Here is a 24583-nt window from a genome sequence, read left to right as displayed (position 1 = left end):
GACGCACTTCGATCCCTAGCGTGAGTCCTCCCTTCCCCACTATATACAGTAAGTAGGTATATTACTAAATCCAGAAAAATGTCCGTCATTTTCTTTCCATTTTTTTTTTTGTGCCGGATTTCGGGCACGTGGATTTAGCGGACGACCACCAAGATCGCGTTTTGTCATTGTTTGGCGAAAGGTAATACTTGTTCTTTTCAGATTACGTTGTTGGGAAATCCCTTTACCACCTCGTTTTTGAAATTTTCAATTCGGTTGAGATTTTCTGTGGTTCTGACAAAGTGTAAAATGTTCCTTGATTTCGGCGTCGAAAATCACACGTTCGTAGCATTTGTACATGATAGAAAACTATATGCCTGTGATTCACTATTATTATTATTATTTTCTGAAATGTTAGAAGTAATTCTGACAAAGCGCTTGTTCTCAGTTTGACCCAGAAAATGATAAGAACTACAGTATAGGAAAATGGCCTTTTTAAACATGACATTTCAACTCATAAGATTTCTGGGCAAGAACATTTGGGCCAATTTGCAACATGAAAAGTGGCATAAAATCCTTAATCCTTATCCGATTCTTACAAACTAGGGCTCATTTTATTTGTGTATCTATTTTGAAATACAGGTATTGAGAAAATTTTAGTACCATACCTAAATATAGTTGAGTTGAATTGTGAGTTAGCACAACCACAAAAACGTAATATTCCACAAGGTGACTTTAACTTGTCATTTATTGTCTGTTAAGATACTTGTACTTTTACCCAAGTATCTAGTTCAGGTACTTCATATTTGACGGTGAGTACTTTTGTTGTTGTGCACGGCGCCTTTAACTGCAAAGCTGTTGGTCTCGCGGGCGTGATCTCGCGATATTCGCTTGGCGCCGCGACCTCATGTGAAACACCATCCGCACGAGCCACAGCTCAGCACACACTCGTCCTCCGGCCGACGTTTTTTTGCCTCTGCGGCGGAAAAAGCGCGATGGAGACTCGGATTGTGTCCGTCTGAACCACTGCGCGAGTTTTTCGGAAAACCACAGTACCCTCACCTCACACCCGACCGCGCGTTTTAGTCGAGACGTATTTAAACAGGGGCGGCGCAACGATGTGGATCCAGGTCCGCACCATAGACGGGAAGGAGACTCGAACCGTGGACGATCTCTCCAGGCTGACCAAAATCGAGACTCTGCGCGTGAAAATACGGGATATCTTCAACGTGAGCCCGCAGCAACAGCGCCTCTTCTACCGGGGCAAGCAGGTAAGGTTGCCCCCCACTCGTCACGCAACACTCGTCTTTGAAAAAAAAAAAAAATATCAAAAAAAATAAATAAAAATTCATGCTGTTTAAAAAGAGTGACAGTGGCTCCGTGGCTTCCTGTTTTCATAGGAATTCGCCAATAGCTGTTGCGCAAGAAGCACCCCCCCCCCTCTCCGTAACCCGGTTTTCAAGTGGTCCTCTCGGTCACGTCAAGTTCTTTTGGGGGGTCTCTGTGCACACACACACAGACACTAAGCGCCGTGGACATGTTTGTTTACATTGACGCGGTAGATGGAGAGAGGGAGGAAGGAGAGCACCCACCCACTTTACCAATGCCGTTTGCACATTTTAGCATCCACTGAGGTCTTTACCGCTTTATATTTGCATGCTTTCAACAGTACAGATACTTGAGTAAAATAAACCGGTGAAAAAATAGGAGTACTGGTTTTACTACACAATAGTAAAAAAAAAAGACTCAGACTCTGAAAGGTACAAATGAATTTTTAGACTCAGTTATATACAGTAGATATGTTCAAATGACAGCTTTTTGTGTTATAAAAAATGAGATCAACATAATTCAAAACTTTTCCCACCGTTAATGTGATCTAAACGTGTACACCTCAATTGGGAAAAAAGTATTTTACAAAGGTTAAAGATATTATAATTTTTTTTAAATTTGAAACCACAGCACCTGAGTCACATCAACCTATCAGAGACAGAATGCCTGACTGACTAGGTGTCCTTTATTTGCCGTGCACTCTCAGGCAAACAGTCACCAGCACACACCCACAACCTTGCGCTGACCTGTTAGTTTGGGCATCGGGAGCTTTGATGATTGCATTGGTGCCTTGAGATACGATTTGAATTTGTTCTGTGCTCACACTTGTAATTCAAAACACTCATCATAAATCATCTATCCTCATTGAAATGAATGTAAATCCCATTAATCCATTCCACCCTCCCCAACAAAAAAAAACCCAAAAGTTTTTTAATAAGGAAAAATTGTACATTGTACTTTTTTTGGACAGTTTTTGCATTATGATTTAAGATTTAAGTGAGGCTAAAAACTGCCCCCCGGTAAGTAAAAATAAACTAAGATCATGTGGTTACACATGTTTGCACACCCTCTTATAACTAACTTATGTTATTAAACTCATTTTACATGGAAGTCGGCATACAGACTCTATGCACGGACCACCTCCGTGTTTGGGGTACAGTGGCATGCTAACTGGCATCACCGGTCAAACTCAAAGCAATAACAATGACTGCTTCAAACTCCACAAAGCATACTCGCTGTGTGACGGAATTACGTAAAGTTACCGTAAATGACACTGCTACAGTTTTCCAAGTATCAGCAAAATGATCAAAGGATCCTTATCTGATTTAATGAGCCCTTATTGTCATTGTATGGCGCAGATAGAACGAAACTGGGGTTATGAGTACATTCAACACAACCAATAATATAATAATAATAATAACAAGCATATACTATTGGCTGATCAATGTTTCTCATAGCTCGAGAATTTCTCAAATAGCTTGCAGTCGCTCGCTCGCTTGGAGGCAAGCAGCCCTGAGGGGGAAGAGAGAAAGACAGGGTGACGAAGCTTCGCCTGTCGGCCGAAAAGCCGAGTTGAATCACTGAACATAACAGTACTGCTTATATATATATATACTTTAAAAAGTATTAAAACGTTTGATAAAATTTCCATCTCAAAAAGTACCAGCACTGAACAATTATTACACAACGCCACATTATCAAACATTTAAAGAATGAGGCTAATTTTTTGTCAGATGGCATCCCAGTAGCATGAACCATATGGACACCGGAAATTCGATTGCCACCTAATCTTTCTTCCTGAAATGCTAAATGCGTTGCCGTGCCTATGGTCCATTGCAAACCATTTAAAGTGACTCTGATTAACCCCAAATTATGTGGCAGCTCTCTGCTGACCACGGCATGCGCCGTATGATGTGACTACATGACGGCCAGGAAAAGCCTACTAGAACATCTGAACTTCATTTGGGGTTAATCTGGGGCACATTAAATAGTGGCGGTTGTATACTGACTCCCATTTGCCCTCCCATGTGAACGTCTTTTAGGACGCGTCATCATCCATTGAAGGTGCAAAAAGTAACAGCCTATTTTAACAAATTAAGGAGTAGAAATTTTTGTTTTCAATGTAGCGAGTAAAAGTTGTGAGAATACTCAAGTTTTGTACAGTAACAAAGTATATTTACTTCATTACTTCCCACCCCTTGGTTTAAAACTAGGGGTTCTCAAACTTTTTGGGTCCAGGGACACCTTATAGGGGTGACATTTTTCCAAGGAACCTCTCATAATCTTAACGTCACACACCAATTAATCAATCCATCCGACAGCACCGTACTTACTCGAAATAGTGTTTATGTAGTCTTTGGCAGAAATTAGTACACTATGTATTCTATTTTCACAATGTAATCAATTCTGGAAGGACATATTGCTGACTTTCCCATCACAACTTCTGTTCGACTGAAGACCATGGGGAAAAATAGTTTACTACAACGCATACATCAGCTAGTTTGTCACAGTTCTTTAGCTCTTGTTCAAGATTTTACTAGCACATTGTCAGGGGTCATATAATGTACACACAGACAGTTGTTCATATGCTAATATAATAATAACAGTAATAATAATTTCAGTGTAGTGCATAGTGGCTGGGGAGTTTTACACTGGGGGTCAATTACTAAGATGTTAATTAGAGAGGAGGGCTTTTATTTTTTAAAATTCCCCCCCCCACAAATACCATTCTATTCTATAAGGGTACTTAAAGACCCTGAGAAGTGAAGTTAAAGATTTGTTTCTAATTACATTATACATGTTTGAAGATCATTTCTAAAAATGTGCAAAGACTGAGAGCTATGTAGTACTCAAGTGAGGAGATATAGCATTACATTGTTTTTCACCACTTCAGTTTTCGATTTTTTGGGACGCCCTTTGACGCACTTCGACGTTGGACATGAGTCCCCACGTCTATACGTGTATAGGCATAAGAAAGATGCTGGATGAAGTAGCATTAATTTCTCAGCGGTGCGTGGTTTCACACATTCAGCGGACAGACCCGCAGCGTTTGAGAGCGGCGACAAGCCTCATTTTATATATTTGGCAATTTAAAAAAACATTATTTTTTATTCGCACTTGGCAGTATTGTCAATGACACTCTTCTCTGTTTGTCAAATTTAAAACTAATATATATTTTTAAACTTTACAGGGACTTTAATTAAAATAAGATATTTACAGCGGATAGTAGGCATTAGCAAATTAGCCTGTTTGTTGATTTTTTTTTTGCGGGGGGAACCTTTCCTCCTTCAGTCACAAAAAAATCACCTATTTTCTGTTTTTATGCTCAGGTCAAAGCCCTGTGTAAAATGAAAATATTGCTTTGCTGGCATCTTGGCGTCAAAGAACTATGTTAAAGAAAGGGGAAGAGCTTCCTTTACTCAGGCCATTGCCTTATCTAATAGAAATAAATGCTTTGTTGCCACGCTGTGGCATCCATAGCCAACTGCAAACCTTTTTAGGTGTTTGTCAGTTAAGTTACTAACAAATGTTCTCTATTCGCAAGGGAATACTGTATTTATTATTATTCTGTATTTTATTATGGCCTCAATCACGCACTGATCTCTGTTGCTGCGCTGTAAATGTTTATGGACACTGAACTTCTGCTTTACAGAAGCTAACGCTGCTTTGCAGGCAGTGTGACATCTGATGCGAACAGCATGTCTGAGTCCCTTTTGGTTTTTTTTCCTAAAGGGGGAAAGTGGAAAAAGAAAAAGCAAGATGTCAATTTTGGGTGTGGCATTTATTTATCCAAATGCATGACAACCTGGTTATTATTTGTGGCACGGCGTCTATTAAACCCATTGAGCGAATTGCCAGATGCATGATTTGCCTCAGCAGCAAGCAGCAGAGTGCGACGGCACCTCGTGTTGCTGTTAGCATTTTAGCTTCATGTATTATGGCCATGTCGACACAGGAAGTCCCTCACGGGGTGTGTGGACCCTCATTGTTTACATCCGATTCCTACTTCCTGCAGTCACATGCGTATCACTAGTTAAAAATGTCCTTTATGAATGAAACTGTCCAAGCTACTACTTCCTGTTGTGGAATTTAGTTTCAATGAAGGAAATGGCGGCTCTGGCCGAAGGGGGATTCTCCTTCCTCTCTGTGCATCTTTGTAAAGCTCTGTGTTTTCTCTCCTGGTTGGCTGCCACAAATATGAGCTTGTAGTATTAAGGAAGAAATCGCAATGAAGAGGAAGGTGGCTTGGAGTATTGCAGCATGGCACCCTCGGGTCGTGGCAACCTTGAATGCCTTCCTTCGACGGCTCATCGTCTCCATGAAAATACAGTGAACCGTCACCAATTTGGGAATCGCCATTGGCGAGCTCAGGCGCTACACAATATTCTGTAGAACAGGCTCACCAACCTTTTTTAAACTTAGAGCTACATCTTGGGTACTGATTAATGCGAAGGGCTACCACTTTGATACACACTTCTGAAATAACAAATTTGCTCAAATTACCTACAATAGAATGGATGGATAATGGATATGTTATTATTAATAATTAATGATATTCATCTATGTGAAGACACTGATGATGTTAATGATTTCTCACAATAATTATCAACAGGGATTTAACAAGGGAAGAAATGACAAATATCAATATGCAACACTTCTATAAATCTCTGTAAGTGTTATCATTTGCAGATAATCTCTTATACAGCACTCTTAGGAAATGAACATTTCCCATCACAGGTGAGCTTTTCTTTTAGAACAGGCCCGTGGGCTACTCATGTGCCCGCAGGCACCACGTTGGTGACCCCTGCTGTAGAACATAACTAAAACTATTAGCTGAAAAACTCACGCAATTGTGCAAAACGCCACATATGTCTATGGTCTTTTTGTAGCGCTCAAAGATGTCACAGGAGTACCTAGTAGAGGCTGCAACTATAGAATATTTTTAGAATCGATTTTTTTCGACTGAAAAGTGAATTGTCACAGCCACCGATGGACTTTTCAGCTGTTCAATGAAAAACGGCCGAACGGTAAAACACAAACACACTAATACTGGATCTGCTTTCAGCCACAGCTCAGGCCCAGACACTCACATGCAGACTCGCCGACGTCACTCGCCACCCTACAAAGCCCCGCCTCTTAAAGGCACGTGCATATACACTAATGCTCAAATTTTCGGCTTGCAATGTGTTCAAATACATTTACAATGTGTTTCAAAAGTGTTTTGAAAAATACGTTCAAATGTGTTTAAATAAGTTTTAATTAAAAAATGTTTAAGCATGTGGAAGGGGTAAAACTATGAAGACTAAAATTTCTTCTCTATCGCAGAGACTGTGATATATTTGACTATATTGTATACAAAAACAATAAAAGAGAATGTAAAGAAATTAACTGGTTTTGTAATTAATTAAGTGTAATTATTGTACATACTGAAGTATTTGTGTGTTGGATGTGTGCTTTCAAGAGGCGTAGCCTAATGAGTGACGTCAGGAGCTGGAGACAGGTTGGCCGGTTCGTCTGCATGTGCGAGCCTCTGAGCGTGAGTTGTGGCCAACCGCAGCTCCTTGCGAGTGTTCTCATTTTGTATTTGTGTGTTTGACTGTCTGTACATTAAACATTTGAAAGTGACTATGGCTCTCCTTGCCTGCAAGGTAGGGCATCTATTACAGTACCTAATTTTTTGGGGGTCGCAACACAAAAACCTTAATGTGGGTACTTGTAAGTCAAGGTACAACTTTACAGTGGGCCCCGCATAGTTGTGGTTTAGCACCCGTGGATGTTTCTCCATTTTTTTCCCCACTTTTTTCAAATGTTTTTCTTTTTGTTTTCTTTTTTTGGGGGGAACCGATCCCGAAAAACGCTTATTGTCTGTTTATCCCCCCTTATTCAATATTTCTTTTGTGTAAAAAAATAAATGATGAGGGGATTTTCGCTCTTCGCTGTTGGGCCTGGTTCCTATCCACTGTATCGGCAATTTTCGAGGGGTTGGGGGGGAGCGTCTATTTGCAAAATTTTGCATTTCGTGGCAGGTTTTTGTTCCCAACCAGCAAATTGTGAGGTTTCCCTGTATGTCGACGTGAGAGCATGAAAACCGCATAGATAAGATGATGTTAAAAGACATGCGGTTGGCACACTGTTTAATTATTAGCTGGGTTATGTCACAAAGCAGTTGGGGGGGGGGGGGGGTGTAGCTGGCTGGGCTGGCAACGACAAGGCCTACGCTACTGCAAAATCCCGTGCTTCCTCCTCCGTCTCGCTGGAAAATGAGCGGGGAGGGTTGATTAGGGGATTTCCGAGCACTAAGCAATGTGCGGAATGAGCCAGCGACACCCAGTCCAACGTGAGCTGCTGCCCTCCCGTGCACGGGAAAAGCTCCGTCTTAATTCCCTTTCAAAATGGCGTCTTGTTTACCCCCCCCCCCCGCCGCACACACATGTGCGCACGCACAGACACACACAACCAGCTCCAACCCACTGCAGGCAACGCTAGGGTCTCGACGCCATCACAACTCCTTACCTCTCTGTATGTGTTTTACTCGCCACCGTGCTACTTGCGTTTCACTTTGCGGTGTCTCGTGTCGCCATTTTTTCGCAACACACACGCACACACCTTCTGTTGTCCACACGGCCTTGGTACCTCACACCCACGCTCGCTTCCACTCGGCCTCTTGGTTTAGACAATAATAAAAGAAAGAAAGAAATGTCTGCTTGTTTATTAAATGGTTCAACATGTTTTATGCGTTACCAGTTTGGGCCGTCTTCCACCGTGAGCTGTTGCCTATTGTCAGCTCGGAGGAAAAGCTTAACGCACAAACACACATGCGCGCACTGTTGCTGTGACCTAGTTAAGGCTGCAGTTTTGATTATTGCACATGCACGGATGTTTCGATGGCTCCAGTTTGGGAAGTTAGATGCAGCCACGCGTGTTTGTACTCGTACCCTTCATGGACAGTCACCAGACAAAGATCGTCCCTAAATTAGGAATCTTTGCACACGGTTCCCCATCTCCAACTACAATGCAACCTCTCAAGTCGAAACACAATGTTTTCTCTTCTGGCGGTTGACTTTCCTGTATAAAGTCAAGTGAATTAACGTGTTTCAGGTTCATAAAACCTTTAGTAAATCTACAGTCATTTTAAGTCATATTTTAACATTCTTGAAGAGGACATATTATGGAAAATCATCTGTTTAATGTTTCCCAACACATTCCCCCCAAAAATCTTTTTCTTTTTTTTTTCTTTTTTTTGGTAGGGTGGAATATATTCATGGCATTTCCATTCATTTCAGTGGGGAAAGATGATTTGAAATAGGAGTGTTTTGAGTTAAGAGCATGGTCATGGTATGAGTTAAACTTGTACCTCAAGACACCACTGTACTCTCGTCAGATGTTGTAGCCTGTTGACAATATTCATAGAATTGATTTCTTTTTACAATTGTTGACATGACATGAGCGTTAGAAATACTGCAGTGTACCCAAACCATGTGGTATTAAACCTTTCCAATAAATGTTTTTGTTCATGTCATGATTCAAGTTAATCTATAATTGTCTTCATTTCTGTGACTGTGGGTTCCTTGATTCTGAACTGTTAAACCAGTCCTTCTAGGGTGAAAGCCCTTTAGCGTGAATTTAGCCGATGGCAGACACACCCCTCGGCCTGTGCCATTGTATTTGGAAACGTGACCTATTTTGCTCAGCTCTTCGCCGAGACGGGCTGTGGGCGACGGCGAAAATCGGTTCGGATGGCCGCCAACGCTGTGGGGGGGAGGCTCTAGTTTCACACCATTAAATTCTTTCTGAGAACAACACTCCAGTCGCTCTCCTCACTCGCTTCAAAGTCTATTGATCACGGCACGGTTGGGCTTAAAGGAGACATTTTTTATTTTTTTCCCCACAATTTAAACAGCTCCCAGGAGTCTTACAAAGGTCTCTGACATTCTTCAGTTAAAAGACACAAAGAATAAAGAATTATGGTACCATTAATATCCATTTTGTAGCACTTGTTAAAACCACTCGGTTTTGGGGAGGCGGTTCTGTCAGCTTTTGTTACCTTGACAACTGGGTGCGGAACAGGGGCATGCTACAAAACAAGCAGCAACTCAGTGTTGCCAACTCAGTGGCTCTGTTATTATTTTTAGCGACTTCTCCAAGCCCTCAAGCAACTTGGGGGGGGGAGAAAAAAAAAAAAAAAAAAGTGACTATCAAAAAATCTTGTGACTTTTTGTGGTCTAATTGAGGATTTCTGGAGACATCTAGATTGCAAATGAGTCGGCTCATTTATCCATATCCCCAATTGTATTTTCACTCGTGGAGGCAGCATATGATGACCAAGCCGTTGAGGTATACTTTTTTTTGTTTTTTTAATTGGTGTGCGATCAATTGTCGTCTTTCACACACAAGTGTGGCTGTCGCTTGAAAGTGGCTCTGGATCTTCGCCCAGCCTAGCGGGCTGGTCATGGGCTAGAAACTCGCCATGTGGACGATTGTTATGTAAATTAGCCCCATGGTTACATTACAGTAAGGCGGAAGTTACACATTTTTCAGAAAAAAGTCTGATTAAAATAAGGCTTACAGTGGGACCTTGAATGACGAGTTTAATTCGTTTTGCGACTAGGCTCGTAACTCAAAACACTTGTATCTCAAATCACCTTTCCCCATTGAAATAAATAGAAATGCCATTAATCTGTTCCAGACCCTGTAAAACAACAACACAAATAATGTACCGTGGTTTTGAATAAACCAAATCTCACTTTACAGTGTTGTACTTTCTAAAAACATACAGTAACAACATTCAATTAAATAGAATGTAAAGAATTCAGCAGTTTGTGCATTATGATTTCATGCATTCACTGAGGGTCCCTCTGGTATGAGTTCCGTGGCCACCAGGGGGCAGTATAAGACATGAATATGTATATACAAGAAGAAGACGGTCACAAATGCTCAGTGTGCCGCTGTCATGTTTGTAGTTTTTCGCAGAGAATAAATACTATATGCCAGTGAATGTTATATTATTTGTCTACGTATGTTGCTGCACCGTTTAGATTTATATTGCAAAAACATCGATGCTAGTTTTGTTAACCAGTCTATGGCATTTTGCCTTGTGTGTTAGCATTGAGCTAGCGGGCTTTCCTCAGACCAAGTTATGTGGTGTTTGTTGAAATACACAATGTGTAATTCTCCTTAGTTTTCCCGTAAACTTCAACTAGGAGTGGCAATAAACAGCCGCTAGCATTTGGCCTCTTTTTTGAAGAGTTGTTCGCTATCTGCCAAACTGCTGCTTGTGAAATTAACAGCTGCCAACTTGTGCTCTGTAACTCCAATTTTTTTCTCACAACTCAAGAGATAAAATCAGCTGAGCGACGCTTGTATCTTGAAAAACCCTTAATTCGGGTCACCCCTAGTTCGAGTTACCACTCTAATTGATTGTTTAATTTTACATTTGACAGGTGGGTAGGCGTTCCAGAGACCCGACTATTTGTATACAAGCATTTAAGAAGTCAATTTTTTCCACATTGCGTTCCCTTTGTGTTGTTGTCATTTGAACGCTGGGCAGCGTGTTGGCAGAGTAACGCGGCTAAATCATTCCCCCCCCCCCTCAATATTGACAGACAGGATCAGATAAAGAAAATGTGACAAGAATTCAAATTGGACAAGATTCGTCTTGGCCTTATCGCGCACAGCAGGATGGGCTTTTTTTGTTCTTTTTTTTGGGTTGTTTTTGACATTAGCCACAGGTCTTTTTCTTGTCTCTGTTTGAGCTTCCGTCTGATATTATTCTTTGGTACTTGCTACAATGAGGAACACGCCGTTTGAAAGGCTGCCTGTAGAAATAACTGAAGAGAAATTAGCCCTGCGGAGAAGGGCTCGTTTCATTCCACTACACACACACACACACACACACACGCACACACGCACACACGCAGTTGCCTTGCTAAGGAAGTACTGTGGTTTGTTGCAGCCTTTTCCTCAAGTCAAGTGTCTCCTATCCGTCCAAAGCTTCGTTAGGATCTGACGTCCCCGGGTGGAACACTGCGTGACATTTCACTGAGTCATAAAATGAGGATACCAGAATCAACGTGTGTTTATATTTTACTGCATTATTTATGACCGGGGATAGAATGTACCATGCCCGGATCATGGTCATGCTATCGGTCTGGGACACTGGCAGACATCTGGGCGGATTTACGCGAAACGTCTGTTTTCTGTGCGATGGGTCTCTTTGTGTTGTCGACTGTTGAGCGGGTTGTGATTGGAAGCAAGGCTGTCACAGCGAGGGTGCCGAATGCGCTGGCGGTAATGAAGTTGCTGGGGGGGAAAAAACAAGAGGCGCCTGGATGTGATTCGGTTTTAATGCGGCACATGCAATTCCACCGCGTTTTTTCTTCTGAAAACCTCGCCGCCATGTTTTTCCGACACGCTCAACCGGCGAAAGTTAAACAGGGATCTGAATGGAAGACCAAGGCTGGGCCAGCTGGCCGCACGATTTGCGCCGCTGCCTCTCTGATCTAAATTTCATGAGGCGATTAAAACTGGCGAGGAATGGGGGAGATGCACCCCCTGCCCCCACCCAACTCGCTACGCCTTCAAATAGTGTCTTCCTGGAGGGACAGCGGTGGCCATGCTCGGTTCGCCAACACACAAAAATGAACCTCGAGATGAATGGCTGACGCCTGTAATGAGTCGCACTAGTTCCAGCTGGCCTATACCCTAGTAATGGTAATAATATAACGAACTACACTCTGCGAAGTCTGCAAAAAAATGGCGCCACATTGATGGGAGTTTTGATTGTTTACACGATTCGGGTTCATGTGCAATGTTGTATGAGGGTTGGGGGTAGAGAATCGGGCCTGTTCTCGTTTCGTTGTCATGGCAACCCATCGTTTCTTCCCCTTAAAAAAAAAAAGCAGCACAGGATAGACCATTCTGCATCTCTTTATTTTGATTTTGTAAACGTGTATGTTTCTAATCAGTATTGCTAGGTAGCGATATGGAACACTGGATCATTTTAGAATTCATTGGGTGACGTCCTTAAATGCCACTGGTGTGCTTATTGAAGAATTCCAACGTCCTCTGTAAGCTCCAGAGAGCGGCGATCGAACGTAGCCGTTTACCTTCTTTGTCCTTGACAGGGTGCTTGGTGTTTTGGTGTGACGACGGTGGATTGTTGTCCATTACTCTCCCCATTTTCATGGGGAGAGTTTTATTTAATGCCGCTCTTCAAATAGAAAACCCCCGCAATTCGCCAACGGACAGGGACCAAGCCCAACCGCGAATAGTGAAAACCCACGATGAATAGACGACCCCCACAAAAAGATGAATAGAAGTTTATTACTAATTGCCTATATTAATAGTTCAAGCTGCAAATGTACTACAAACCATGATCTCAAAACATATTTATATAATTTCAAACTCCTCTTACAAGCATTACCCTAAAAATAAATGGCTTACAGATGATTGACTTTTAAACAATCCAGAGTAGCTCCTCCTCGACATACAAAGATCTTAGTCTATCAGTTGAGCTATATCACCTTAACTTCCTTGTCACCAATTAATGTACGGCAGTGGGGCCTGGCGGTACGAGTGACCCGACTTCAAATTTGTTCGAGATAGCAGCCGTCATTCAAAAGCAAAAGCTTTGGCTTGCGTGCGCAAACTTGAGATTCGATGAGCGCTGTATGGTGGCAGTCAACTCAATTCAACTCACTTCACAATAAGCAGCAATTTCACAAATATTGAACAGTTCATCCAAATAGGCTTCAAGCTGTTTCGTGCCAGTTGAAGTTTACTGTCACACTAAACTTAAAACAAAGAGAATTACGCATTTAAAACAAAATTGCTTTCCCTAATGAAAAAGTCTGTTCATCTTAATGCTAAGATTCAATGTAATACGGCATTGACATGCTATTGCTTTTTTTGAAGCAACAGATATTTGAACACAAATGGTGCAGTAACACATAGACAGATAATATAACAAGACTCACAGGCATACAGTATATTCTTTATCCTCTATGAAAAATTACTAATATTACAGCATCTTGCTGAGTCACTTACAATAGTAGTAGAAGAAGTCTGTACAGTATTTTACTAGCTGGATCCACACAGTGACAACACACACTGATAGAGAAGTTTAACGATGTTCCACTGAGCTGTTGTTACATATTCCACTGGTTATGATGCTGTTGCGTTTAGGCTTGGATTGGTGAAACTATTGTGAGCCAAAGTAGACATGGGCGCCACCATGACAGTATCTACCCTCTCTTGCTGACTCTCAATCAAAAATCTTACACAGCTCCTGTTAGATTTGTGATTGGATGAGCGAGTGTGTGTAGGTGGAACTTCCGACTTGTGCCTTTCACGGCCAGATGTTTGGTTGAGCGGACAACTACTGTAGTTTGGTGTTTTTTGCTGTTACGGTCGACAGTAACCGTTTGTTGCCACCTCTTTTGTGTATTTCACCAGATGGAAGATGGCCAGACGCTGTTCGACTACAACGTGGGTCTCAACGACATCGTCCAGCTGCTGATTCGCTCCCAAACGGACCCTCCGGACAGCCCCGTGACCAAGGACCCTCCCAGCGTGGCGTGCACCTCTACCCCCACCCCGGCCTCCGCTGTCCCTCGGGCCGAAAGCCCCGACCGCCCCGCTCCCGTCTCCCCCGCGGCTATGGAAACTTCTACCGATAAATACAATGACTGCAGCGACACAGCCGAGACTGCCAATGAGACCAAGCCGGACGCCATCGCCCCCAGTAACTCGGCAAGCACCAAAAATGGCTTCAAGCCCTCTAGTCCAACACGAGATACCCAACCGACGACATCCAGAAAGAACACACTGGTGGACCCGGAAATTGGGATTTACAAAGTAAGTCTGGGACTGGCCCGTTTTATTTGTTGTGCATGAATCTCGCAGCGTAAACCTTGTAAATATGAAGCCCAGTGGGAATTACAGTATATACAGGGGGTCCTCGGTTCACGATGGAATCCCATTCCCACAGCAGTGACGTAAGCCGAATTTGTATGCCCTGGATTCACTCATTTACGATAATGTCGCATTAAAGTAATAATTGCAGGAAATCTTTTTAGAAAAAGCACTTCTCGGCCTCAAATATAAAACAATCCAATGAAAAACATTAAGTACGGCAGGAACTGTTCATTGCAAAATTTTTCTTTGAAACTCTTTGTCGTGACCGTTGTAAATCGAGGACCCGTGTATATGAATAAAACATGGCCCCCCTCCCACTGTATCGCGGGTCATCGTCCGCGCACACGCTATATGATATATATATATATATATATATATATATATATATTTTATGGAACATCTATCGATCTGTTGCGGAAATCTGTGGTTCATCACGGTCTTTTTTTTTTTATGGGCTCCAGGGCCGAAATGATTGATTTAAAAAAAAAAAAAAAAAACTCGAATAATTTGATAACTAAAAAAGTCAAGGAAAATCTCTGCCTCAAAGCTTCATAGTGATCACTTTTTCCACACGGAATGATGTTACTTCAGACACATAATAAGCACATTCGTACACGGGCTTTTACAGCCTCAATTGACGCCTGTGTATTTAACACGCAGACTGGCTAACGGTTAGTAATTAACCTGAACTCTACACTATCGTTCCCGCGTCACTCACCACCTTTTAAAGCCACACACACTCAAATTACAGCTATTGTCGTGTGGAAAGTGACAATGGCGACCCCAATAACAATAAAACCTGCCACACATGCACATTGTGTTGTCCACAAATGTAAAATACATTTTTATCTGCCTACTTGATTAAACGGTCAAATAATTGATTCTGAGAATATTCGATAGCTGCAGCTCTATTTTTACAGAATACTTAATGTAATCTGATTTGACGTGGTAAATAAGAGGCACAGATGGACTTTTCAGCCGTTTATTGAACGCGGGCAGAACAGTAAAGCATAAACACAATGAGCGCACACTCGCAGGAATTGCTGTCGACCACAGCACATGCCCAGACACTCACACGCATACTCGCTGATCACATTTGATTACAACGAAAACACATTTTCGTCACAGTTGCAAGACGTAATGGCATAATTGGCATTATCAAGTAGTAGTACTCTGTATTGGCTAGTACTCAAATATAAGTACATGTACTCGTACTCCGTCTGAAAAAAGTGATATCAATTCATTCCTAATTTCAATACATTTCAAAGGGGAAAATTATTAAATATACAGAGATTTCTTGAGGTACAAGTGACCCAGGTTAAACGTTTTTCAAAATACAAGCCACCATTCGGATTTAAAACATTTGATTTAAAACAAGCAAATGGATTAGCCTTTAGTCCGCTTGCTTAATGCTATTGCTAACACAGGATAGGAACGGCAGATATAATTTATATTTGAACACAAATTCCAAATATTTGAACACAAATGCACCAACACATTAAGACATTCAATATACCAGTACTCACAGTCATATATTCTTTATCTTCTGCAAGGAGCTGTCTACACTGTACAGATGTCCATGTACTGTATATTTGTCTGTCTTATACTGCCCCCAGGCGCTCAAGGTGGGCAGCAACACAATGGCCATTCAATTAATGCAGCGTGACCAAAACACATTTTTAAATTCTATTTAAATGTTATTACTGTAAGTTTTAATGAAGTACCATATTATACAGTGCTATTTTTCTTTTTAAATTTTTTTAATTTTTTTTGTGAGGCTGGAATAGATTAATGGCATTTTCAGTCCTTTTAATAGGAAAAGATGTGATTTAAGTTATAAACGTGGTCACGGAATGGGTTAAACGCGTTTCTAAAGTCACAACTGTATAGGTAAATTGAGTTAGGAGCTTGGTCAAGGCTTAATGCTACCCGTTTTTGCCCTTCAGATTAACGAACTGGTAGACTGCAGGGACGTGAGCGTGGGTGCCTGGTTCGAGGCCTGCGTGGAGAATGTGACCCGTGCTCCTAAAGGACCCGTCAAGGCCAAGGTGGGGCGGCCCCCCAAAAGGACTAACGGAAAGCTGGAAGGCGAGCAGGGGCAGCAGCCCCTCGGCCCGGGCCAATGCACGGACACTGTGAGGAATAACGTGTTAAACTCTGAGAGCAACGGACCCTCCACATCGCAGACGGACTCCATTGAAGAGGACGTCGTTTATCACATTAAATATGAGGAGTAAGTGCTGTCTCATCATGCTGGAATGTAGTAGCTGCAGTGTGTCTGTTTACTCAACTTCAGATGGGAGAGGCATTTATTAGTGGGGTTAAGTCAAAATGAGTCTGTAACATGGTTTGTTTGACATCCATGTGGTTTGTCAATTGTATGCAATAGCCTTTGAAAGGCAAAAGCATACAAAACAAGCTGATCTGAATTTGTTGTCATTGTGATGTACATAAGCTACTCGTTATTCAAGTACCCACCCACCCACTCAACTCAAATTTGCGTGACGCCGCGTCGTGACAGCCATTCGCCGTCAATAATATGCCGCGTTACTCACAACATAATGTTCGGACCATAAAATGATCGTGACTGTTCACTGCACCCAGAACAATTGATAACTCCTGCTACCAAGACCGGGACCATACGAAAAAAGAGAAAAGCAAATTGGCGTATCTGGTAAGTAGTACTTGTTTACAACTGTCGGTTGTAGCCGACTTTACTGTGAACCAAGCTAGCAATATCAATAGCCACACATTATACACACTCACTCACTCTCTTTCTCTCTGTCTCTCCGTCTCACACACACACACACACGCTCTCTATCAAAAAATATGAGAAATGGTGTCGGTATCTACCAGGGGAAGTCCCTCCCTGTCTCGTTCGGTGTGTGTACATTACTCCCGCAGTCATACTCCATATTCAAGTTAAGGAGAACAGCAATCCAATCAGACCAAAACTTATTTACATATCGAATATTATGAGAATTCCCGCCGTCACATCTGTATGGCGTTTACGACGAACTAGAATAGCTTGAAAAAGGTCGTCCTGGGCATTTCCAACCCAAATTATCTTGCAAACCCGATAAAAGGAGATCAAAGATTATTTAAAAAAAAAAAAAAAAAAAAAAACATGTTCGGTGGGAACTTTTAAAAAAAATCGACTATTCGAAATGGCAAGGCAGCACGGTGACCTTGAGGTTTCTTCTGAGGTTGGGGGTCTGAATCTCGGCTCTGGCCTTCCTGTGTGAAGTTAGCATTTTTTCCCATCCCTGCGTGGGTTTCTGCAGGTACTCAGGCTTCCTCCCACATTCCAAAAACATGCATGTTGGCTTCATTGAAGACTGGCGAACAGTCTGGGGCATACCCTGCTTCTCTTGCCAAAAGTCATTTTAGGTTAATTGAAGACTCTAAATTGTCCATAGGTTTAAATGTGAGTATTGATGATTTGTCTACAGTATATACAGTATGTCCTTGCGATTGACTGGCGACAGCTTATTTGAAGACACTTAATCGTCCATTGGTGTGCATGTGGGTGCGAATGCTTGTTGTATGTGACCTGTGATTGGCTGGTGACCATTCCAGGATGTACCTTGCTTTTCTTTCTAAATGTCAATTTACTTAATGGAAGGATGTGGTTGAAGCCAATCAGACTGGGTCATCGCCCAAAAATGACAGTTGGTGACTCACACCCGTACATTGAGGGATTGGATATATGGAGGCCCTGAACAGCGAGCCTGTAAAGGCATTTGATGCTGCACATACAGCATGTTGTAGTTTATCACATTTATTAAACCATAAAAAGATAAGCGTAATAGTAAAGGAAGAAGCGGGTGGGCACAGAAAGAGGATGTGGGCGAGAGTAAAAGCAAGAGTGGGGATATTTTAAAAGAGGCTCGCTCACTTCCATTCATTTGAACGTAACTGGTGCGGTACGTACCGCTTGCGTACATTTTGCCCACAAGCTACACTTTTTAATTCACAGGTACATTATAAGTCATAAATATAATTATTAAGTATTGTTGTAAAACACAATATGTGTAGACTTTTAATGTATTTTTATGGCTGGGGGTGGCACGGCGGCCATTCTGTGTCTCGCTCGCTTAAAACCCGGAAGTGTATTTTTAGCATGAGTGAAAGCTTATGTGCATTTTATTGTGTAATTTTGCCAAAACCTGCACACTGCGCGAGAGTTCAGTCGATGCGGCCGAATCCGTCGATGCGGCCTTAGGTGTGAAGGAGAGTATGAATTCTCAATTCATTCATGAGTATGAATGAATTGAGTGTGAAGGAGAGTATGAATGAGTATGAATTGTCAACTGTATGTCCTGCGATTGGCTGGTAACCAGTCCACGGTGTACTCCGCTTCTCTCGCCAAAAGCCATCTTAGGTTCTTTGAACGGAAGTCCGCCTTAACCGATTATTTGAGTGAGGTGTTTATTTTTATTTTTTCCCCCCGGATTTATTCGCGGAACATCTGGAATTTGACAAAATACAACATGCGCTACGGGATTGGGAGTGTTGTTGCTGTGCGTGCTTGCGAGATAATGGGCTTGCGTTCCTCCTCCGTGGCATACAGTATGTCAAGGTGTTGCAACAGCGGGAAATAAGGTTCCCCTCCGACTGATCGCAAGCGCACGGCGATAAAAATGCATGCGCGCTTCAGCAACGGCGGCCCGCAAATTGGACTTGTATCCGGCGTGTACCTCTCCCTCTTTTTTTTTTTTTTTTTTTTATCCCCTCAAATTAATTCTGGAAGCTGGCGTTTCCATGGTAACCCCCGTGTTCTCGGGAGCATTACTTTTTTCCACCACTCCTCCAGCTTTTGTCTGTAATTGCTGCGAAAGCGTCGTCGTTAAGACATGGCCGCCTTGGCGTGGCCTGCGCTGTGAATATTTTTGCGTGCGCCATAGCGTTTGAATTGAATCGGCGTTTTGAATGTGCACCTTTGGTTGCTGACGCCATTTGAATGTGTGTACTTTAAATAGATAATCGAAAAAACAAAAAGTGGTGTTTTTTAATATAATGCTCTCTAAAAAAAATATTTGTAATTGCCGGTATTTTTAGTTTAAACTGCAAATATACCAAAAACTATGATCTAAAACACTTCATTATGTTAAACTCATTTTACAGCATTACCCTTGAAAATAAATGGCTTACATATGATTGGATTTTGAGAAGATGCACTGGAAGTACATGTGAATTGTGGTGAAGACTCTCCATAACTTCCACTATAACAACCCAGGTTAAACCTAGTTCGCCCCCAAATCAAAAATCTTCCTCCCAGCCACGGCATATCACTTCAGCATACATCCTTGACAGCAATTACTACCTTTCCCAATTGACGGTGCTTTGGTGCCATCTTGTGGTATCCTCAGGGCGTTATAGATAGAGAAGAATAACCGCGAACAGTTTTTCAGCGAATAACTGTGGATAGTTTCAACAGAAAAAAATCATGAATTTGTGAATAGCGGACAGTGAATAGGCGCCCGCAAATACACCTTGATATCAAAGTCGGTCCTGTTGTCTGTTTTTCTATTTTGTATTTTTTGATCTGAGTGTTCAATTGAAATATGGAAAATCAGGCAATTTTTCGCTTTCTTGTTGGATTAGATGTGTTGTTTTCGTCATTCGCCACAACAGGACTGTGATCTCACTGCAGGGAAAACCCAGTGCTGCGAAATGCGTTTGTTTTTCTGCCAAATGTCCTTTGCTCAATGTATTTGATTGATTGAGAGGCCGAGGAGGGACGAGACCAAGGAGAACAAAGGTCCCCGGGCTAGTATTAAACCACAGAAAGGTGTCATCCCATTTCCTGTGCTTACAGGAGGTCCCAATCATAAGATTTCCGTTGGCTTTTTATTAAAATCGTCTGCTTTTTGTCAGCAGTTTTCTTCTATCTTCTCGAGAGCGGGAGGGTGGGCAAGGTTTTTCCCTCACGCTCGCCTTCCGACTCCCACACACACACACACACACACATTCTCCCCTGTAAACACCTGCTTGGATGCATGGTCTTGAAAATAGAAAAGCAGCTGCACAAGACGAGCCGCCACGTTATTTTTTATTTTTTTTTAGGAGCAGGGCATTTCTGCGGAATGTAATTTATCTAGCGAAGTGGTGATATGCATGGAGGACTCTATTGCCGTCTAGGGGGAGATTTGTTTCACTTGAGAGAGGTCACAGTGGACCTTAAATGTGGACAAAAATTGAATTGTACGCTATGCCATCTTTCTAACCTTTTGTTTATCATAATTCATTCACCGACACGCCCGTTAATATTAGTTAAATGGAATTCAACGGCTCACAGCCGCCGCCGTTTATATTGGTCAAGTACGTTGTTTAACGGGTAGGCGTGAAATGGGGGTCTGGCCCAGCTTGTCTGTGAAAGTCTAGCTTCTACATAACTAATGACAAACAGATACCAGTAGATGGCAATGTTGCATAGCTTTGGATTTGAGATCAGCACAGCTTTTGGGTTGAAGAGAAAGATGTGGAGGTTAACCTCGGTTTGTCACATCTCATTTAGAGGGGAGAGAAATGCCAACACGTTGGAAGTCGGACAAGTTTAGCCACCTCACACTCAAACTGAGTATGGATGTGTATGATATAAACAGAGTGTGTGTCGAAGTAGATAGAAGAAAGTGCATGTTGCGATTGTGAGGACACAGATCGTGATTGGAGTGAATGAGGAACTCGTCAAAAAGCCGCTGACGTTCAACTCGAGGCAAGTGGTGAGTCAGCGTCACTCACGACGTGTTTCTTAATTGAATATCTCTAAATAAATGATTATTTTGTCATCGAAAGCCATTTTCTCGGTCTTATTTTTGTTGTTTTATAGTTTGAGGTGTCACAAAAGCAAAAAATATCAGTGTCACTCACTGTTCCGCTTGACATGTTTCGTCTTAAACTTCAACAAGGAGCGGCAATAATTATTTTTTGAAAAATTGTTGACTATTGAGCGCTGCTTTTTGTAAAGTGAGTTGAGTTCCCTGCCACCATACAGCGCTTATACCTCAAATTTTTTTAACACAAGTCAAAGCAAAAAATCTTGGCTCATATCTCAAAAAAACTTGCGCCACTCATATCTCAAGGCACGGCTGTACTTCCTTGACACCAAGATGCCTGCACATAAGAACAGCAAATTGGTGGGTTTTTCAGCATATAACGGGAGATAGGTTGTCCCAAGAAATCTGCAAATATGTACATTTATAATAGCCAAGACTATGCACTAAAATATGCAGCATGCAACGTCTTTATTTGAATTGTTCCTCTTTTCCAGACATTCAGACTATTTTATGTTGTATGCTTCCGGCATAAACACATTTAAAGCTTGTGGGTGGGGTGAAAGCATACAAAAATATTTTTTTCACATGATCTCTCTATATTGCACATTTTACCCATTGCGGTCGGTTCTGGAACGTATCCCCCCACAAAAACGGGGGTTCACCACATCCTGGTATTTTAGGGGTCTCGGACATGACCCCTCTGAAACCCACACAGTGGTGCCCCCTCACATAATTAAAAACGTTTTTTGCCCCTGACATCGATTAAACGTGAAGTTGGGTGGACATGTCGATCATAACAGGATATACATGTAAAACACTCAAGGACACATTCACGAAATTGAATGGGAAGTCGGCCATTTTGGTTTAAGGCGCCACTGACAAGGGTTCTTCTCCTCCGGCAGCTACCCCGAGAACGGTCTGGTGGAGATGCGAGCGGTAGATGTGCGGCCACGCGCCCGGACCCTGCTGTGCTGGGACCAACTTATGATGGGCATGCACGTGTTGGTCAACTACAACATGGAGATGCCGGAGGAGCGCGGCTTCTGGTTCGACGCGGAGATTCAGACAATCAATCAGGCCTCCCGCACCAACAAGGAGCTCCGAGTCAAGATTCTCCTGGGGTGAGGGTCTCAAGCAACACCCCTTCTTTCGCTCTGACCCTATTTGCTAATCTTCTCATTGTTTTGTGCATCTCTCACCCTCCCTCAGGGGTCCTGGCGACGTAATTGGTGATTGCAAAATTCACTTCCTGGATGAAATCTACCAGGTGGAGAAACCAGGAGCTCCGGCGCTGTCGGCTGCTGATGGACAATTCAAACGTATGCAGCGTAATGCCGCATTGACAACAGAATATGAACTTTCAGCTAGAATGTGGCCCCCCCCCCAAAAAAAAATCTAAGCTATTATTATTGAAGAAGAACAACACGACATCAACTACGGCAAGTTGAAGTGATCAAATGCTACCTGAGTTCAGGAGATTAGGGATAGGCAATTGGCTACCACAGGTGGAAATGTATTGGTTTTGTATTATCTTGAGGGCTTGAGCCCCCATGGAATTTCTGGTTTGTTATTATTGCCTCAACATACACCAAAACTCGCCAGTTGTTGCAAACAGCAAGATTGATTGGTGTCATTGATATCATGACTGGACGCATAAAAACATCTCAAGGACACACGCACCAAATTGAATGAGAATCAGCAGCCATTTTGGGTGAATTCCAGGGCTCGAACTACGGCAATTGGAAGCAGGGATCCTAGACAAACGGGCGACGAAAACACAAAATTGTCTACCATAACAGGATACACGAAAAAGTGACAAGGACCTATGCCCGAAATGTAACAGGAAGTCATCCATTTTGGTATGAAGCAGCGATTTTGGCAATTTGCCCAAATTATCCCCAATTAGAAGCAGGTATCCTTGACAGATGAGCAATGTTAAATTGGTGATCATTTTGAGAATTGACCATGAAAAAAGGTCTGCGAGTGCACGTTCTACGCCGCTTGCAACTTTCATTTTAAATTAAGTTTCGATTCGCTGGGGCCCGAAATTAAGTGGCTGCCTCCTGATTTTATGCAGGAAAAAACCTGCTAACTCCTGTCTTGTCCCTTGTCGGCTTTAGGGAAGAGCGGGCCGGAGTGCAAACACTGCAAGGCCGACCCGGACGCCGAGTGCCGCTTCTGCTCGTGCTGCGTGTGCGGCGGCAAGCAGGACGCTCACATGCAGCTGCTCTGCGACGAGTGCAACATGGCCTTCCACATTTACTGCCTCAACCCCCCACTGGCCACTATCCCAGATGATGAGGACTGGTGAGATGTTTCTGCCAGACGTCTTGTCGTCTATGGGTTACATCAGTTTTAAATATGTCATTGATAGACGTGTGTCATAAAAAGGAATAGGCTCACACTGTGATTTTTCATCCCATGTGTCTTAAGTGCCAAACCAGAGTGTGGGTGTGCTGTTACAAAGGCAGGAAGACCCCCACCCTCATCGTTTCTATTTATAGCTCTCCCTGTTTTGTAACCACTACAGTCTGACGTTGACACGTAACCTCTTCCCCCATGTTGCCGCCAGGTACTGTCCGACCTGCAAGAATGACACTAGCGAAGTGGTCAAGGCCGGGGAGAAGCTCAAGGCCAGCAAGAAGAAGGCCAAAATGCCGTCGGCCACCACAGAGAGTCAACGGGACTGGGGCAAGGTGAGTGGAAAGTCAAAACGAGTCAAATGAAAGCTGCGAGCAGAGATGAACGGGCCCTCGCTCCCCCCGTTGACTTGGCAAATCCTCGAAATGATCAGTGAAATTCTAAAAGACTAAATGCAAATGTATTGTACTTCAAAGTTCAATACAACTGGCTTAAAAATAAAGTTCAAGCCACTGAAATATACTTTGAGAATTGATATCAGTTTTCTGGGATATCGATTGGGATGAATTCCCTATTAAGAGTTTGTCAAAGTTTGAGCCCTGGAATTCGCTCAAAATGGCCACTGCAGACAAAAATGGCCGACTTCTTGTTCAATTTCAACCATGGGTCCTTGAGACTTTTTTGTGCGTCCCTTTACGATAGACATGTCCAGAAAATTTGATGTTGATCGGTAAGACTGGTATCAGTGGGCTTCCCGCTGGGCGCAAATAAGTGTTTTTTTTGGGCGGGGGGGCATTTACTCTCGTTACTTTATATTATTATTAATATTATCAAGGGCTCGCAAATAGTGGGTCGTTGGACTCTTTTATTTTCCGCCGTTTTCTGGCCTTCTACCGTAACAAGAACAATGGCGCTGAGCGTGATCGAGACACTTTCCTGGACGTGTCATGGGAAAAATACCTTGTTTCTTTCTTCTGTGGAATATTCCCTGTCTGTGGGCTAATTTAAAACAGCTCAGCTTATGTGTGTTATGTGGGCACATCTAACAGCCTATGACTTCATTACGTGCATTCTCCCAAATTCTAGCTTCTTTTAGATAAAAAAAAAAACAAAAAAAACACACACACACTTTTTTTGCTTTATGAAACCGCTTCATTAAACTTGCCATTGGCGTGACAGTTTAAAGGAGGCGTTTTTTTTTTTTTTTTTCTCTCTCACAA

The 24583-nt window shown here is 42.5% G+C and overlaps 1 protein-coding gene across 2 annotated transcripts in view; it reads left to right on the top strand.

Annotated features, from left to right (window-relative positions):
• Positions 1 to 884: 884 nt before the first annotated feature.
• LOC133414244 (E3 ubiquitin-protein ligase UHRF2-like) overlaps positions 885 to 24583 on the top strand; it is a 34251-nt gene continuing 10552 nt past the window's right edge. For both annotated transcript variants that reach the window (XM_061699514.1, XM_061699513.1), the window contains exons 1-7: positions 885 to 1250; positions 13762 to 14163; positions 16170 to 16456; positions 21905 to 22123; positions 22212 to 22321; positions 23123 to 23309; positions 23575 to 23698. In XM_061699514.1, the coding sequence (XP_061555498.1) occupies positions 1098 to 1250; positions 13762 to 14163; positions 16170 to 16456; positions 21905 to 22123; positions 22212 to 22321; positions 23123 to 23309; positions 23575 to 23698 (1482 nt within the window). In that variant the 5' untranslated portion in view covers positions 885 to 1097. The remainder of the gene's footprint in view (positions 1251 to 13761; positions 14164 to 16169; positions 16457 to 21904; positions 22124 to 22211; positions 22322 to 23122; positions 23310 to 23574; positions 23699 to 24583) is intronic.

Source organism: Phycodurus eques, chromosome 15 (genome assembly GCF_024500275.1).
Source record: "Phycodurus eques isolate BA_2022a chromosome 15, UOR_Pequ_1.1, whole genome shotgun sequence".
Classification (NCBI taxonomy): Eukaryota; Metazoa; Chordata; class Actinopteri; order Syngnathiformes; family Syngnathidae; genus Phycodurus; species Phycodurus eques.
Note: the sequence above shows the minus strand (reverse complement) of the source record. Positions and strands in the feature narration are given on the sequence as shown.